The 17,661-nt window shown below is 38.4% G+C and overlaps 1 protein-coding gene across 1 annotated transcript in view; it reads right to left on the reverse strand.

Moving 5' to 3' along the window:
* The window catches only part of Birc6 (baculoviral IAP repeat containing 6), a 236,225-nt gene extending 220,416 nt beyond the window's left edge, over window positions 1-15,809 (reverse strand). Inside the window, 3 exon segments of the mRNA XM_048804575.1 lie at window positions 15,556-15,588; window positions 15,591-15,746; window positions 15,749-15,809. Coding sequence (XP_048660532.1) covers window positions 15,556-15,588; window positions 15,591-15,746; window positions 15,749-15,794 — 235 coding nt within the window. The 5' untranslated portion in view covers window positions 15,795-15,809.
* Window positions 15,810-17,661: the final 1,852 nt, after the last annotated feature.

A 17,661-nucleotide genomic window follows, 5' to 3' on the forward strand; every position in this document is an offset into this window, starting at 1 on the left:
ACTCAAGCAGTGAGTTACATCCCCAGCCCTTTTTTGTATTTTATTTAGAGACAGGGTCTCGCTGAGTTGCTTAGGCTCTCACTAAATTGCTAAGGCTGACTTTGAATCTGCAATCCTCCTGCCTCAGCCTCCTGAGCTGCTGAGATATAGGCATGTGCCACCACACCCAGCAAAATTTACCATTTTAACCATTTATGTGTAGTATTCAATAGCATTAAGTACATTCACAATGTTGTATAAACATCTTTACCATCCATCTACACAAGTGGATCCCTTTCCTTCAGCCCCTGGCAACTCTGAATCTGTTTTCTATGAATTTGACTATTCCAAGTACCTTATATGAATCATCATACAGTATATCATACAGTATGTTTCCTTCTGTGACTGCCTTATTTCATCTAGCATAATGTCTTCAAGGTTCATCCATAGTACAGCATGTGTCAGAATTCCATTCATTTTAACAATTTACACATCAGTGGATACTTAGGTTGCTTCCACCTTTGTCTACTTAGAATACTGCTGCTTCAGTGAGCAGTGGCACACACCTATAATCCCTGCAGCTCAATAGGCTAAGACAAGAGGATCTTGAGTTCAAAGTCGGCCTCAACAACTTAGGGAGGTACTAAGCAACTCAGTGAGACCCTTTCTCTAAATAAAATATAAAATAGGGCTGGGAATGTGGCTCAGTGGTTAAGCACCCCTGAGTTCAATCCCTGACACACCCCCTCCCAAAAAAAAAGAAAGGAAAAATAAATACACACACACATATATATATGTTGTGGATGGACACGATACCTTTATTTTGTTTATTTATTTTTATGTGGTGCTGAGGATCGAACCCAGTGCCTCTCATATGTAAGGCAAGTGCTCTAGGCAAGTGCTCTATCACTGAGCCACAAACCCAGCCCCTTATTTTTTTAAGACAGAGTCTGCTAAATTGCCAAGACTGGCCTCAAACTTGTGATCCTCCTTCTTCATCTTCCTGAGTAGCAGGAAATTACTTGTTTGATCACTATATTTGTTTTCCATAATAGCTACACCATTTTAAATACACTCCCACCAGCAGTGCACGAGAATTCTAATTTCTTCATGTTCTCACCAACACTTGTTATTCTGTTTTTTTGTTTTGTTTTGTTTTGTTTAATAGTAGCCACCCCAATGGGTATAAAATAGTACCTTATTGTGGGGCCAGGGATATAACTCCGTGGTAGAGTGCTTGCCTAGCATGCATGAGGCACTGGATTTGATCCTCAAGATCACATAAAAACAAATAAATAAAATAAAGGTATTGTGTCCATTAAAAAAAAAAAAAAAACTTTTTTTTAAATAGTACCTTATTGTGATTTGGGTTGCATTTTGCTAATGATTAGTGACATTGAGCTTCTTTTCATATGCTTCTTAGGCATCTTCTTTGGAGAAATGTCTATTCAAGTGCTTTCCCCATTTTTTACTTTTTTTTTTTTAACTGTTGGCTTTAGAAGTTCTCTATATATTCTGCATGTCAATCCCTTTTCAGAGATATGATTTGCAAATATTTTCTCCCATTTTAAGTATTGCTTTTGTACTGTTGATAGTGTAACTTCTGATTCACAAGATTTTTTTAAGTTTCATTAAGTTCGATTTATTCATTTTCTTATTCAGTCTATGGTTCTGATACCATATTTTTTTAAAAAATCACTATCAAATATAATGTGATCAAGCTTTTCCCTATGGTGTTTTGTTTGTTATTGTTTGGTGGTTTCTGGTACTGGGGATTGAACCCAGGAGTGCTCTATCACAGATCTACATATGCAGCCTTTATTTTTCATTTTTTGAGGTTAAATTACTCAAGTTAGTCTTAAATTTGCATCCTCTTGCCATAACCTCTGGAGTCTCTGAGATTACAAGTGTGCATCAACACACCCAGCTTCTCCTACTTTTTTCTTATAATTTTAGAATTGCATCTCTTACTGGTTTCCCAGTACCAAAAAATTATATAAAAACGTAAAAAGCTCAAATGTTAACCCTGGCCACCTCTATGTAATAAAATAATAAGTGATTCCTCTTTTCCTTAGTCTATTTGACATGCTATAAATTATGTGACTTTTTTTAAACATTTATTTTTTTAGTTGTAGTTGGACACAATACTTTTATTTTGTTTATTTATTTTTATGTGGTGCTGAGGATTGAACCCAGGGCCTCACACGTTAGGCAAGTGCTCCACCGCTGAGCCACAACCCCAGCCCCACTTGTGTAAACTTTAGAATCGAAAATATGGAAAGAGTTTGTTTTCAAAAATTAACTACAAGGGCTGGAGTTGTGGCTCACAGGTAGAACACTCGCCTAACATGCGTGAGGCACTGGGTTCGATCCTCAGCACCACATAAAAGCAAAATAAAGATACTGTGTCCACCTATAACTAAAAAATAAATGTGTTAAAAAAAATTAGCTACGAACTGGAAGGGGACAAAGGGAGAGGTAGGGGCTTAGGGGCAGGAAAGAAAGTGGCATGCGATGGACATCATTACCCTAGGTACATGTATGACTGCACATATGGACACTACAATCGTGTCCGACAAGAGAAATGAAGTTGCGCTGCATTTGAGTACAATGGATCAAAATGCATTCTAATGTCATATATACCTAATTAGAATAAGTGAATTTAGTTTTAAAAAATTAGCTACAAGCTGGGTGTAGTGTCACATGCCTGTAATACCAGCAGTTCAGGAGGCTGAGACAGGAGGTTCGCGAGTTCAAAGGCAGCCTCAACAACTCAGCAAGACCCTGTCTCTAAATTTAAAAGCTGGGGATGTGGCTCCGTGGTTCAGTACCCTGGGTTCAATCCCTGGTACCAAAAAAAAAAGGAAAAAGAAGGTGTAAAATCAAATGGTAGGTTCTCAAAAAGCTCTTAAGATATAATTTTTTAAATAAAACCATTGAAGAAGAAAAAAGTTTGTTAGTTAAAACTCCAGCATTAAAAAACGAAGTAGTGGGCTAGGGTTGTAGCTCAGTGGTACAGCGCTTGCCTAGCACGTGTGAGGCACTGGGTTTGATCATAAGCACCACATAAAAATAATTATTTAAAGGTATTGTATCCATCTACAACTAAACAAAAAAAATATTTTTAAAAAGAAAGTATTTTTGTAAAACAAAACTTGTTACACAACAAAGTCTGTAAAAGTTCAATGGTGGGACCATGAAGAAAAGATAACAATGATAAAGTATAATGCAGGGATAGTATTATTCTAGGCCAGAGAACCAAAACCTACCAAAGCATAGAAAAGGACCTTCAAAAGATACAAAATTATTCGAAGAAGAGTTCCACATTCCAATTCTCTTTATTCACTTTAACCAAAACTGCCACTAGACTCTCTTATTTTATTATAACCTTAAATATGTGATATCAATTAAGAAAGCTTTGAAAGCAATCATCACTGAAAAATTTTCATAGACGGTACTCATCTCTAAAGACCTAGTATCCCCTGCAAGACACTACGGGGTCTTTTTCAGATATCCAATCTGTCAGTTATATTTCTCAACAACTTAGGACAAACAGGTTATAATCTTCCTTCACAATGCTGATCTGGCTAAAGTAAACTTTGGGGTTTAACTTCCCTATCTGATGCTGCTCAAAGAACCCTTAATTGTCTGTAAATAAATAGTTGTTGTTGCATAAAGTTACCAATATGAGAAAGTAACTCAGCTATATCAATACAATTCTACAATTTGTAGTGTGTGTTTATCTGAATTCTCATTTACAATTCATATTTTAAAATACTCTTTTCTGTTAAACATAGATAACACATATCTCCAGAATAATCATCACAGAGACCCATCATTCCTCCCATACCCTAAATTTTAAGTCATCCCTACTCAAATTCTACCCAAAATATGATGAAAATCCATCCAGCTGTTTGTGTCTACTCTAGTAACAGGCCAGAGGAAAGTTCCTCTGATTATTATCTGCACTGCTGCTAACACCCATCATTTAGATCTTTATTCAAATGCCACCCTAACCAGCACAAATTTAAAGACCTCTCAGACTCCCTAACAGCACGAACTTAACAAGCCATTCTTATACCAGCTTTAACATTCCTATGGCATTTATCACCACCTGACATTATAGTGTGGGTGTAACAGAGCTCTTCCCACTAAACCATGAGTTCCAGGAAAGCAAGTAGTTATCACCAGTACTTCATACACAATAAATTTTTCAAAAAAATCAACCACTTCATACAGTTTTGAAGAACTTTTTACTATATTAAGGTAGAGTGTGAGAAATGCAATACTCTTTAAGTTTTTTTTAATTTTTTTTTTAGTTGTAAATGGACACAATACCTTTATTTTATTTATTTATTTTTATGTGGTGCTGAGGATCAAACCAAGTGCATCACACGTACAAGGCAGGTGCTCTACTGCTGAGCTACAGCCCCAGCCCTATTAGTTTGTTTTTACATAAAAACAAAAACATTTCTAGGCATAAAATAGCTGACCTGTTGACACAGATAGCCCACATCCCTGTCCTCCTATTCCCTTTCTTCTCTCCTTCCACATCCTCCAGTGTGAAGTCATTCTCCTTGACTACAGTGGCATTTTAATGAAAAAGTATCAGAGGACTTAGCTCAAAAGACCAAAAATTACAGGAAAAAAAAATGTTAAAAATAAAAAGCAACAGAAACTTAGCCTTTGATATGTCCCTGCTACTCACAGACATATTTAAATATATACTCACTAAATACAACTTTAAGAACAGTAAGATAGGCTGTATTAGAAAAAGAATTTGAAAATATTTCAAGACTAAATAGAATATTATAGAAATCAAATAAAAACTTTCTCATTTATCCCACACATACAAAATAAGCTTGTTTATCTACGGTACTTATGTTCAAAGTCTAAACCCCTAAATCCAACTGCACATTAGAACCAGCTGGCATGCTTTCTCAGGCAAGAGGGCGGGTATGCCTAGACTCCGCTCCAGACCACTTAAGTCAGAATACTGGAGCCCAAACAGAGTATTTTTTAAAAGCTCCCCTGATGATTCTCATGAACAAGCAAGACTGAGAACCACTGCCCTGTGCCATATCCCTTATCTTACTTCTCTCTCCTACTTCATAAATCAAAGTACAATAACAAATCATGAAGATTAAATTCCCAGTGCCCACACTAAACCTCAAAAACACTCGCATCTTCCTCATTGTAATATTTATATCATTTCCTCCCCAAAGTAAGCATGTCTACTTCTAACATACATCCCTGATTTAACACACTCAAACTGAATAATGACTTTTTAGGAGCACTATTTTATAGACTGTTTTATACATTAACTGTTTCATTCTTTTTAGTTGTACCTCCATATAGTATAGAAACGAGTATACATTTCTATACTTCTTTTTGTAATTTGTACCTTTATTATCTCGTCCATACCACAGAAGTTCATCTGTACTTTTGTATACCCCTTATATTAAAGTGCTGAAGTTTAGGCTGGGGTTGTGGCTCAGTGGTAGAGTGCTTGCCTCAGATGTGTGAGGTCCTGGGTTCGATCCTCAGTACCACATAAAAATAAATAAATAAATAAAAGTTACTGTGTGCAACTACAAAATATAAATATTTTTAAAAAATGAATAAAAATAAAGATATTGTGTCCATCTACAACTAAAAAAAATAAATAAATAAAGTGCTAAAGTTTATAAAGGGTTTCTACATTTATTACATAATCAGATATATATCTGGGAAAATATTATTGGTCCATTTTAATGATGGTAGCTCAGATGTGTCTTGCCAAAGGTACCCTCTTCATAATTACTATTTTTGTTGTATCAACAGATTGAGGAAGAAATTTCAAATTCATCTTATTATCCTCACCTTAAAAACACATGTTGAACAGAACTATACAATTTAAAACACCAATACAAAAAAATAACATTTACTGATTTATTATGGTAGGTCAAGCAGTATTTTACAAATCAGTGCATTTAACTTTGCCAATAATTCAATAAGTAATTATGAGGGCTGGGGATGTGGCTCAAGCAGTGGCGCGCTCGCCTGGCATGCGTGCGGCCCAGGTTCGTTCCTCAGCACCACATACAAAGATGTTGTGTCCGCCGAAAACTAAAAAATAAATATTAAAGATTATCTCTCTCTCTCTTAAAAAAAAAATAAATAAATATTCTCTGTTTTTTTTTAAAAAAAAGTAATTATGAAACACACAGAAAGGATAAGCATGTTGACTAAAGTCACAGCTAGTAAGAGATGAAAAAGCAAATGGAAGTGAGCAAGGCAGTTCCTATCTGATATACGTAGAGCGACTCAAATGCTGTGGTTCCAGAGGCAACATCCTCAACAGCTAACTAGACTAGGCTTTCTCTCTAGTGCCTATGCCTTCCAAATTTTCAAGCTTCAACTGCTAAGGGTCTTCTGGACATCTCTACTTGGATGAACTTCAAAATACCTCAAAATTAACACAACCGAAAAATGTATTTGCATCTTACTTCAAGCTTTCTCCAACAAAAGCTAGTCACCATATTTTCTTGTACTACTTATCTGGATTAATAAACATCATCCATCCAGTAATGCAAAGAAGAATCCTAAGGATAATTTTCACCTTGCCAATTTCTCTCATTCTTCATGTTAACCAAATTATATTGTTTTTCCTTCTCAAACTGTCTTACATGATGTTCTCATCACTTCTCACAAACAGATATTAGCTTCATATCTTTCTAAATACAACTCTAATCATATCATAACCTATAATGGCTCCCTACTACTAATATCAAGTCCAAACTTCTTTTAAAAAAAAGAAAGTGCTTGCCTATAATTCTGCTTGGACCTTAACCATTCCCACATACACAATAAATGTCAACATCTTCAAAATACTTCTTGAATTAATGATGTTTTTGAAGACCAGCGTGTCTGTTCACAAGGAAGTACCTAAATTTTCCTTCCTAGTATTTCCATCTTTCAAAACTGATTAAAAAGGCTGCCTTCTTTGAGAAGCTTTTCCAATTTCCCTTAGGTTGAAGAAACTCCCTGTGTATTCACAATTCCCTGCTCCGTATTTACATGATATTCTACATATCTATGCTACAGCAATTATGAAATTATGCTAAAATGGTTTACTAAAAGCATGTAGCATGCATTCAAAGACAAAAATATTACCTTAGTTATTTTGTATTCCCTGTGCCCAGCATATGTTCAATAAATGCCTGTGTTAATATCAGCCATCAGTTCTTTACTTCACCTTACATTTTTAATAATTCAAGTCCAGGGCTAGGGTTGTGACTCAGTGGTAGAGCGCTTGCCTAGCACATGTGAGGCACTGGGTCTAATTATCAGCACCACATAAAAATTGATAAATAAAGGGGAAAAAATGTGGTCTAATGCTTTAAATAATAACAATAAATCAGGTCCAAAATAAATTAAGATATAGTTTATAACTCTCTTGGATACAAAAATTATTGCTCTTATGTCTACTACAATTCAGTCACATTGCCATACATATGGAAAACTAAGAAAAAATTGCGTGTGCTAGAGCTGTGGCTCACTGTAGAGCACTTGCCTAGCAGTCTGAGACACTGGGTTCAATCCTCAGCACCACTTAAAAATTAAAGAAATAAAGGCATTGTGTACATCTGCAACTAAATAAATGAATAAATAAATAAAAAGGAGGATATGCCAGGCACAGTATCATGTACCATCAATCCCAAATATTCAGGAGGCTGAAGTAAGAGGATCATAATTTAGCAAGACTCTGCCTAAAAATAAAAAATAAAAAGGGTTGGGGGCGGGTGTGCTGGGGTTGTGGCTCAGTGGTAGAGTGCCTGCCTAGCACATGTAAGGTACTGGGTTCAATCCTCAGCACCATATAAGTAAAAAAAGTTTAGGGGGAAAGTAAGAGGGTCCGGAGGGTCTGGAGGATGTAGTTCAGTAGTGGAATACTCAAATTCAATAACCAGTACAGCAAAAGAAAAAGAAAACAGGGGTAGGGCAGAGGCGCTGAGAATGTAGCTGAGAACAACCCTCCTGGGTTCAATCCCCAGTGTTACTCTGCAAGGGGTGGGAGTGGGGGTTATGGCTTAATTGAGCTTTGGCTGCCAGATTTCAAGGTCTCTCATACTGCCACTCATTAATAAGTCTAAAATACTAAAACAAAGATTAGAATAAATTCTTTGTCAGAGTAAAACCACCTTAGAGCATTCAACAGTTAGAATAAGTCTGAGTACTAAAAGTAAAAATCTAAATAAAAATATATGCTCTTTAAAACACAAGCAAAACATTAAAAGGAGATCTTAGCATAATGCAAATTTACTATAACTAACTAGAGAAAAGTGCTTTGTTAACAAAACAGCAAACCTCTGACATTAACTAATTCATCACTTAATATCACCAAAGTCAGGTGACTGAAACAGAGCCTAACTGCTTAGACCAGAGATTCTGCTGATTTAATTCTTTATAAAAGAACTGGATGCATCCAAAAGATAACTATCTTCTAGGGTTATTAGAAATCCCAAATTCAAGCCATATTTATTATCTCTCAAAGAAAAATTGATAAAAAGGTTGCATGCACCGAGTTAGTATGCAGGAAATAGAAAAAGGTTTGAATCACTTAAAATTTCCATTACTGGGAAATACTGCATTTTTTTCTAAAAATTTATTTCTTGAGGACCATGCAGGCTCCAGCATTTCTTGGAATAGGCAGATATGGGTTTCAAGTCTGCTCAAGAGACAGGACAATCACAAGTTCAAGACCAGTCTCAGCAATTTAGTGAGGCCCCAAGCAACTTAGCAACACTCCATCTCAAAATAAAAAATAAAAAGTCCTGGAGATGTGGCTCAGTGGTAAAGTATCTCTGGATTCAAGTCCCAGTATGACAAATAAACAATTTTTTTTAAAAAAGAAGTTTCTAAATAAAGGGGGCGGGGGGGAAATGCACCAAATTGAAGCTGGAGTAGAATATAAAGATCTTTTTTCTTATTTATTACAATTTTTTAATTTTCTCTAATCAAAGTCACTATATACCTAGGAAAAAGGGAAAGGGAGATAATCTAAGAGAAACACAATGTTTGTCTAAAAATGCTGAGCAGCTTTTTTCCTTTTCCACTGCAACACTCACCTGGAATCCACTTCAGAAAGTAATTACACATGTCTTCCTCCTACAATATATACACTATCCACTGATTACTATCCACACACATATCTTCATTTACTTATGTATATGTACTATATGAACAATGTATATATACACAGAGAACTAGTAATATCTTAAATTTATTCTATTTAGCCAAACCTATATACACAAAGATATTTATCCAAACTTAGATTACATTTGTTACCAACATTCATATACCCACCCATACTTGAATGATATTTATCTATCCTCTGTATATAAACATAAATGAGTAAACTTTTTTTAAACAATCTTGTAGAGCATTACAATATTAAGCATCCAAGAGACACAAGAGAACTGGCATTTGCTGAGTAGCTACTATGTATTTGCCACCAACTATTAGGTTCTTTTAACATGTTTGACCACTTAATCTTCACAACTACCCTATTAAATATTAATTTTAATTCACAAATGAGGAAGCTGGGGTTCAGGAAGTTTAAGAAAGCTAGCTAAAACTTAGGATCACCTAACACATAAAGCCCATGCAGTCTCCACATATCCACAAAAAAACGTATTAAAAAACATAAAGTTGGGCATGGTGACATATGACACACAACTATAACCCCAGAAGCTCAGGAGGCTCAGTCAGGAGGTTTTTGAGTTCAAAGCCAGCCCCAGCAACCTAGCTAGGTCCTAAGCAACTCAGAGATAGACCCTATCTATCTCTAAATAAAATGCAAAACAGGGCAGGGGATTGGCTCAGTGGTTAATCCCCAGTATCAAAAAAATAAATAAAAAATAAAATAAACAATACAAAATGTACTATGATGGTTGGGCACAGTGACACACACCAGTAATCCCCACAAGATGCTGAGGCAGGATGATCACAAGTTTGAGGCCAGCTTCAGCAACCTAATGAGGCCCTAAGCAACAATGCATCTCAAAATAAAAACATTAAAAGGGCTGGGGATGTGGTTCAATAGTAAAGCACCCCTGGATTCAATCCCCAGTACCTGGGGAGGGGAGGTGCGTGGGGAGAGTACTATGCTGGGGAAGTGTGCTATTATAAGGAGTAAGAGAAAACACCACCAAGAATAATTAAATAAGACAATACCTTAATAATACCTATTCTTCTTTTTTTTTTTTTTTTCAGTTATAAATACCTAGCCTTAGATGGGCTAGGCAAGCGCTCTACCACTGAGCTATGATCCCAGCCCCAAAGCCTTATTCTTACAACAAAGAAAACTAGATTGGTTCTGCAGGAGATAGGAAAGTAGCAGGTTATGTTCAAAAGACTTTACAAAGAATATGAAAAGGCCTCAAGAAAAAAAGCAAGGTATTTACTAAGAATTACAAGTAAATACAAGGAAACTTTTTTGTGTATTTGGTAAATATACTGCTCTATAAGCATTTTACAGGCATTAGTATTTAATTTTCAAAATACAACCGGGCTGGGGATGTGGCTCAGTGATAGAACATCTGCCTGGCATGCTCAAGGCTCTGGGTTTGATTCCCAGCACTGAAAAAATAAATGAATAAAAATTAGTACAATTATCATTCCCATTTTGCAAATAGGGAAACTGAAACAAATGTTAAATAATTTAGTCAAGGTTACACTGTTACTAAACTAAAACAAAAACCATAATTTTAACTTAAGCCAACTGTCTGGAGAGCCAAGCTACTTCTTATCATGCTGAACTGCATGAACTGGCAACATTAAGAGAAGGGGGCAAATCTAGGTATGTAAACAGCATGGTCAAGTGGTATATATAACTTTTTTATTTTTAAAACCCAATTTAGCAAATAAACATAAAAAGGAGGCAAATGAGCATATAAAAAGATGTTCAACCTTGTATAGCATTAGAGAATCACAAATTAAAACAGATACCTCTAAACACCTGTCAGATTCTGACCAAAATCCAGTGTTTAAAGCTATCTGTTTTAATTTGCTAATAGTGATTCACAAGATTTTTTAATTTTCATTAAGTTCAATTTGTTCATTTTCTTATGCCACCCAGGATCTCATTTGTTGCTGGTGAGAACATAAAATGGTATAGCCACTCAGGAGGACAGTCTGGCAGTTTCTTGGACAAGCAAACATATTCTTACTGTATATGATTCTCCATCAACCAAACACTTTAATTGAAAAAATTATTTGAAAAGTTGCATACTACTCTATTATCAGTAAAACTCTATGTATATAGTTACCCCCTATTTATCCCCTTACAAAGATGTCTTTCCCTGTGGTAGAAAGGGAGGAGGTAGTTCACTGCCTACCCACACAAAGTACTGCACACAGATATTTACAGCAGCTTTATTTATAATTGCTAACACTTAGAAGCTAGCAAGAAGTCCTTCCAAACAGGAATGGGTAAACAAACTATGGTATATCCACATAATGGAATATTATTCAGTGCTTTAAAAAATTAGCTATCAAACCATGAAAAGTCATGGAAAAACCTTAAATGCATACACTACTTGAAAGAAGCCAATGTAAAGTTTTCATACTCTATGATTCCAACAATGACATTCTGAGAAAGACAAAACTAAAAGACAGTAAAATGATCAGTGGTTGCCAGAGGTGAGAAGAGAAGGAAGAATGAAAAGACAGAGCAGAGGATATTTAGGACAATGAAACTATTCAGTATGGTAGTATAATGGTGGATATGTATCTTCATATAACTGCCCAAACCCTTAGACTATACAACACCTGTGTAAAATATGGAATTTGGGTGATAATTTTTTAATGTAGGTTTATCTACTGTAACAACTATACCACTGTGGTATCCCCTGTTCATAGTAGGGAAGGTTATGAAGGTGTGGGGCCAGAGGATACATGGAACTCTGCAATTTCTGCTCAATTTTGCTGTGAACCTAAAAACTGCTCTAAAAAATAGAGTCTACTTTTTTAAAAGTCAGGGAATGTCTTTATTTGGCAATTAGTATATAAGGAAGCATCTATTCAAAGCACTTATTAGTATACATACATGCTTCAAATCAAAAATATTTGAGTGAGCCAGGCACAATGGTGCATACCTGTAACAGCTCAGGAGGCTGAGGCAGGAGGATTGCTAGTTTAAAGCCAACCTCAGCAACTTAGCAAGGCCCTGAGCAACTCAGCGAGATCCTGTCTCAAAACAAAAAAGTAAAAAGGGCTGTGTACGTAACTCAGAAGCTAAGCACCCCTGGGTTAAATCCCCAGTACCCCCCACCCAAAAATATATATAGATATTTGAATATTTTGTAAGAAGCATCCTGTAGAGGAAATTATAAACAAGCAGACAAGATACCTACTGTGAGATTTTTATAATTGCTGAAATATGAGAAACAAATCTACAAAAAAGCAAAATAAAATGAAACTTGAATATTCAAAACAGCAGAAACAGCGCACTGCCAAATTATTAAAATGGACATTAACAGAACAATATGTACTTAGGGGTTCCTTGCTGGCCGAAGGGTTCAGGAAGTTAAAATATGCTCTGAGCCACAAAAAAAAGAGTAAGATTTGTCTGATTGGAGAGAACTGATGCATTCCAATAAAGAGCAAAAGTAATATAGTGGGGAGTAGGTGGGGAGTTAAATGAACCAGTTTCACAAAACAAATCAGAGATAAAGAGAATCAAACAGGCCAAACTATGGAGGTCACTGAATACCCCCAGCCCAGGAACCAGCTCAGGTTATCAAAAACCTTAACTCTTAAAACACTAACAAATCTTGCCTAACCTACATATATCTTGACAGCTCTTAATGTAGTGAAAATGTATTTATAAAACAATCATTTGAAGACCTAGATATAAAAAAAAAAAATCTTTACCACCAAACTGAATACATATACATACAAGCCCTATTCCAATCCTTCAATTTCCAACTAACAGGCTACCTATAAACCTATAAGCTAAACCCTGTGCATCCATAAGGTATGATATTCTATCACCTAATAAACTTCATATGGTTGGTTACCCCACTCTTTATCCCCTTACACAAAGATGTCTTTCTCTGGGGTAGAAGAGAAGGTGGCTCACTGCCCATGAACTGAAAAGAGGGGTTATGTTAGAACCATGGTCGACTACTGGAACCTTATCCTTATTCTATTTTTAGGACTGTCACCCTCTATTAACCATTAAAAACAAATCAAGTAAATACCTACATATTCCAGGTTAAAAACAAAATGCAGCATTCCCTTCCCAATGGTCTAAATACATTAGAGACACAGACTCTATACATAACCTCTGGTAATTAATAATAATAAACTTTAGTTCTCATATGTAAAATGTTTCAAATTTATCCATTGTTACTTTTCAACTTTTGTCCTGCAATCCTTTTGTTCTATTAGCCATTAAACTCCTCTATATACTCAATCCTCATCCATGGGCATCTGCAGCTGCAACACATCCCATATTTTTCTTATTAACAAATGGCACAATATACCCCAACTAAGTTATTACAAATCAGTGCTGGTTTATGCATATATCTTTATATTTATATTGTACACCTAAAACCCTCCTCTTTAACAATCTACCCCTCTAGTGGTTATTTTCTTCCTTTCCATTTTCAGGCATATAAATATACAACCATTTTAAGAAACCCTGCCACACATTATTTTTCTCGAACATGGCCTCCAGACACACACACACACACACACACAAAAAAAATTAAACTCCTCCTATCCAAAATACTTCAATACTTTTATTATTCTGACTTTCTGTAGAAATTTTAGCATGTATATACTATAATATCATTTACTCAGAGCTAAAGAATCATGAAAAATAATATTAGATACGAGACATGTATGAAAATGATAAAACCAAATTAGGGATATTTATGGAGGAGGGAGAGTTAAATGGAAAGAAATCCAGGAGGGACACAAAGGAAGATTCTACTTTATTTCCAATTTTTTATTTCTGATGGCGAGTTGGAGATATGTGGTTGTTCGCTGTTAATTACTCTTTATTCCTCTTCATTTCTGAAATATTTTCAATGAATTTTTTAAAAGGAAGATACCCAATTACTAATGAGCATCTCCCTCACAGTGACAAGCTGTTATACCCAAATTGCAGTAATTGATTGGTGCTACATCTGGGACCCTTTCTGTCATTTACCTAAACCAAGAAAAGAAAAAATTACAAGTCTGTGATCCAAAACTTTCACTTAAACATATCTCTTAGATACATATATCTGGTTTACATTCTGTAACTATACACAAACTAGTTCTTTCCCAAGTGACACATTAACAAAAATCTCTACTTTCACCTCTGTATTCATAAATTGCCAATTACTCTTTTAAATACACAGTAACTTTTCCTTATTTGTCTATGTTAAAATACAAGTGAACTGGGAGATCACATAACTACCTCCACTGGCTAAATACTACTGCATACATTATATCTCTGTGCATGGATCTAACTCACTCATACAATAATTTTTCAATCTTAACCTATAAGATCTAAATTAAGCCACTCGTCATTTAACCACAAATGGAATGTCACCTCAGCCAAATGTTAACTTAGCCAGGGCAATTCCAAAACACTCTAGTCTGTCCTCTAAGAGTTCAACCTCATGCATTCCAAAAGTCCTATCCCTAGACCAACGTCTACACCACCCAGAAGTATTGTCCTCCAATGGGAGACTCAGACAAACGTCCAAATCCCAATTTTTTGGCTGTGACAAAACAAGTTGAGAGGGCGTGAAGTATCACCTAATTACAAACCGAAAGGAACCGGTACTTCATACACCCCAGATCCTAAACTTCTAGGTACTGGAGCCTAGCAGAAGTTGAAAGCCCAACGCTAGAGAACTGGGTCTATTCTAGCTGTCTTGCCAGACTGAGACTAGTCTACTCAACAGTTCAGGCAGCTGGCCCGCCTACTTCCCTCCCCGCCCCCACCCTTGGCCCGCCCCACCCCCACCCCAGGCGCGAAGCCCGCTGTGAGTCCCCGCACCTGCGGGACCCAAGAACAGCCGGCCGGCCACTTCTCTCCAGGAACTCTGGGCTCGGAAGCCGGTTCGGACGCTTCGCGCCCCTTGCCTCCGGCCACCAACCTCTCCCGCCGGGATCAACCCTTTGAACCTTTCGCTCTCTCATCTAGCAGAGCGCAGTCCCGACACCTTCTCCACCACCCAGGTGGGGGGCTTGCCTTCTCCAGCGCCGAGCTTCGAGGCTTCTTTCTCCACTTCCAGAGGACCAAGCCAGACCGGACGCTCACGGCCCTAAAGGCAACTCCCACCATTCCCCGACTCGCCGGTCTTTCCTTCCCAGCTGCTGCCGCCGAAGCAGCCAAGCCCTAAGGTCCTCTTCCGTCAGCTTTCGGGCCTCCCTTCACAACCTGGCCCGAGCCCCTAGCCCTGCCCTCCCGCAACCCCGCTTCCCTTCGAAGGCCGAGCTTCGGGGCTGGGCGGCTTCCTTGCCCGGCATCCGCCCGCCCGGCTCCTCCCGCAGCCGACACAGCCCCCGCCCGGCTTGCGGCACACTCACCGCTGAGCGCTGAGGCCTGCAGGGTGGCCCCGAGGTGCCGTCGATGACTTTGATGGTCCCGCGGCTGGTGACGGCCAGGATGGCGTTGAGCGCTGGGTGGTAGGAGAGACTGTGCAGCCCGTCGGCGTCGCAGCGCATGCAGCCGTCCCGCAGCACCAGCCATTCCGAGACCCCGGCCGCTCCCGCCCCGCCGCCGAAGAGCAGCCCGGGCCCGAGGCCGCCGCAGCCGCAGCCGCCATCTTCCGGCCTGCGCTCAGCACAATCACACTGGGAAGCGGCTCAGTGACAGTCCCGGGAGGTGCNGGGGTTGGGGGCGGGGCGGGGGAGGCCGGCAAGCGGAGCATGCGCGGGAGGTTTCACGCGTGCCACGCGCCGCTGGCCAGGCAGGCTCCGGGTCCGCAACGTCCCAGTTTCTCCCTGTGCACCCGGGGAGTGGCCTCTCAATGCGCCTGGCTTGGTGTATTTCCGCTAAGCGGGGACCCCCGGCCGGTGCGACCTGTCTGGTACACCCTGAGGCCCTTCGCAGCGATTCCAGCTGTTTCGGACCGTCCTTAGTTGGCGTGGTGCAACTGTTCGGCGGTGTCAGAAGCAGACCTTGGTCTGGCCTGGGCTCTAGTCTTAGAATGAACCCTCTGTGAAGCCTGTAGTTTGGAATTGAAAGAACCGAAAGACCCTCCAAACCCGTACCCTATTTCCAAATCTTTATTGAACAGAAATACCAGATGTGAGGTGCTGGAAGCATACAGTGAAACTTAGTTTCTCTTTCATTTCAGATAACTTAAGCTATGTTAATAGGTTTTTGTGGGTATTGGAGGAATAAAAAGGATACTAGTTGGGCTGGAGATGTAGCTCAGTGGTAATGCTAACCCTAACCTGTATGAGGCTGTCGGTTGTACACCCAGCACCATGGGGAAAATTACTATAGTCCATTTTATACTATGGTCAAAAAAATTAATACAGTCAATTTACTATAGTTGAACAATTTGTTTTAATTTTTTTTTTGGGGGGGGGGCGGGTACTGGGCATTGAACCCAAGGGTGCTTTATCAGTGAGCTACATCCCCAGTCCTTTTTATTTTATTTTTTTTAGTTTGAGGCAGAGTCTACCTAAGTTGCTTAGAGCCTCGCTAAATTGCTGAGGCTGGCCGTGAACTTGGGATTCTCCTGTCTCAGCCTCCCCAGACCATTGCTGGGATGACGGAAGTGTGCCACCACGCCCGGCCCTTTTAACATTTTAACCTGAAATAATCATTAGATTCACAGTTATTTGCAAATACAGAAAGACCTCTTTGACTCCCCCCAAATCCACAACTCCTGTGTGACTATGTGAAAAGTATTGGTCACACCTACACTTAAGGACAATCTATAAAATATCTGACCGCTCCGGCCCGGTGGGGCATGCCTGTAATCCCAGCGACTAGGGAGGATAAGACAGAAGGATCTCGAGTTCAAAGCCAGCCTCAGCAAAAGCCAGGCGCTAACCAACTCAGTAAGACCCTGTCTCTAAATAAAATAGTAGAACTGGGGATGTGGCTTAGTGGTTGAGTGCCCCTGAGTTCAACCTCCCCCCCCCAAAAAAAAAAAAAAAGGAAATCACAATGCCCTTGCACAGATTAAGGATCATTCATAAAATGTAGAATAACTTCCAGCATATATTAGGTGTTCAGTAAAAGTTATGAAAAATTAATTGCCTTCTCACATTCCTACAGACTTCCTTTAGAAAATATTTATGGGTTATCTCAACTGCATTTTAAATTGTTAATTCATATGCAAAATTGCATAATCTATATAAATTTCATTTTGGAATCACAAATATTCCTTTTTTTTTTTTTTCTTATATTTATTTTTTAGTTCTCGCCGGACACAACATCTTTGTTTGTATGTGGTGCTGAGGATCGAACCCGGGCCACACGCATGCCAGGCGAGCGCGCTACCGCTTGAGCCACATCCCCAGCCCTTTTTTTTCTTTTTTTAATGTTGGGAGGCAATACAATGAAGTCAGAAAAATCTCAAGGATTAAAGTCTGAGTGAACATTTGATTTTTAGTCAGTATAGCAGCATTGATCACCCCTATTAGCCTGGGCAAGTCACTGACACATTCTGACAA

The sequence above is a fragment of the Marmota marmota genome, unplaced genomic scaffold, assembly GCF_001458135.2.
Source record: "Marmota marmota marmota unplaced genomic scaffold, marMar, whole genome shotgun sequence".
Lineage (NCBI taxonomy): Eukaryota > Metazoa > Chordata > Mammalia > Rodentia > Sciuridae > Marmota > Marmota marmota.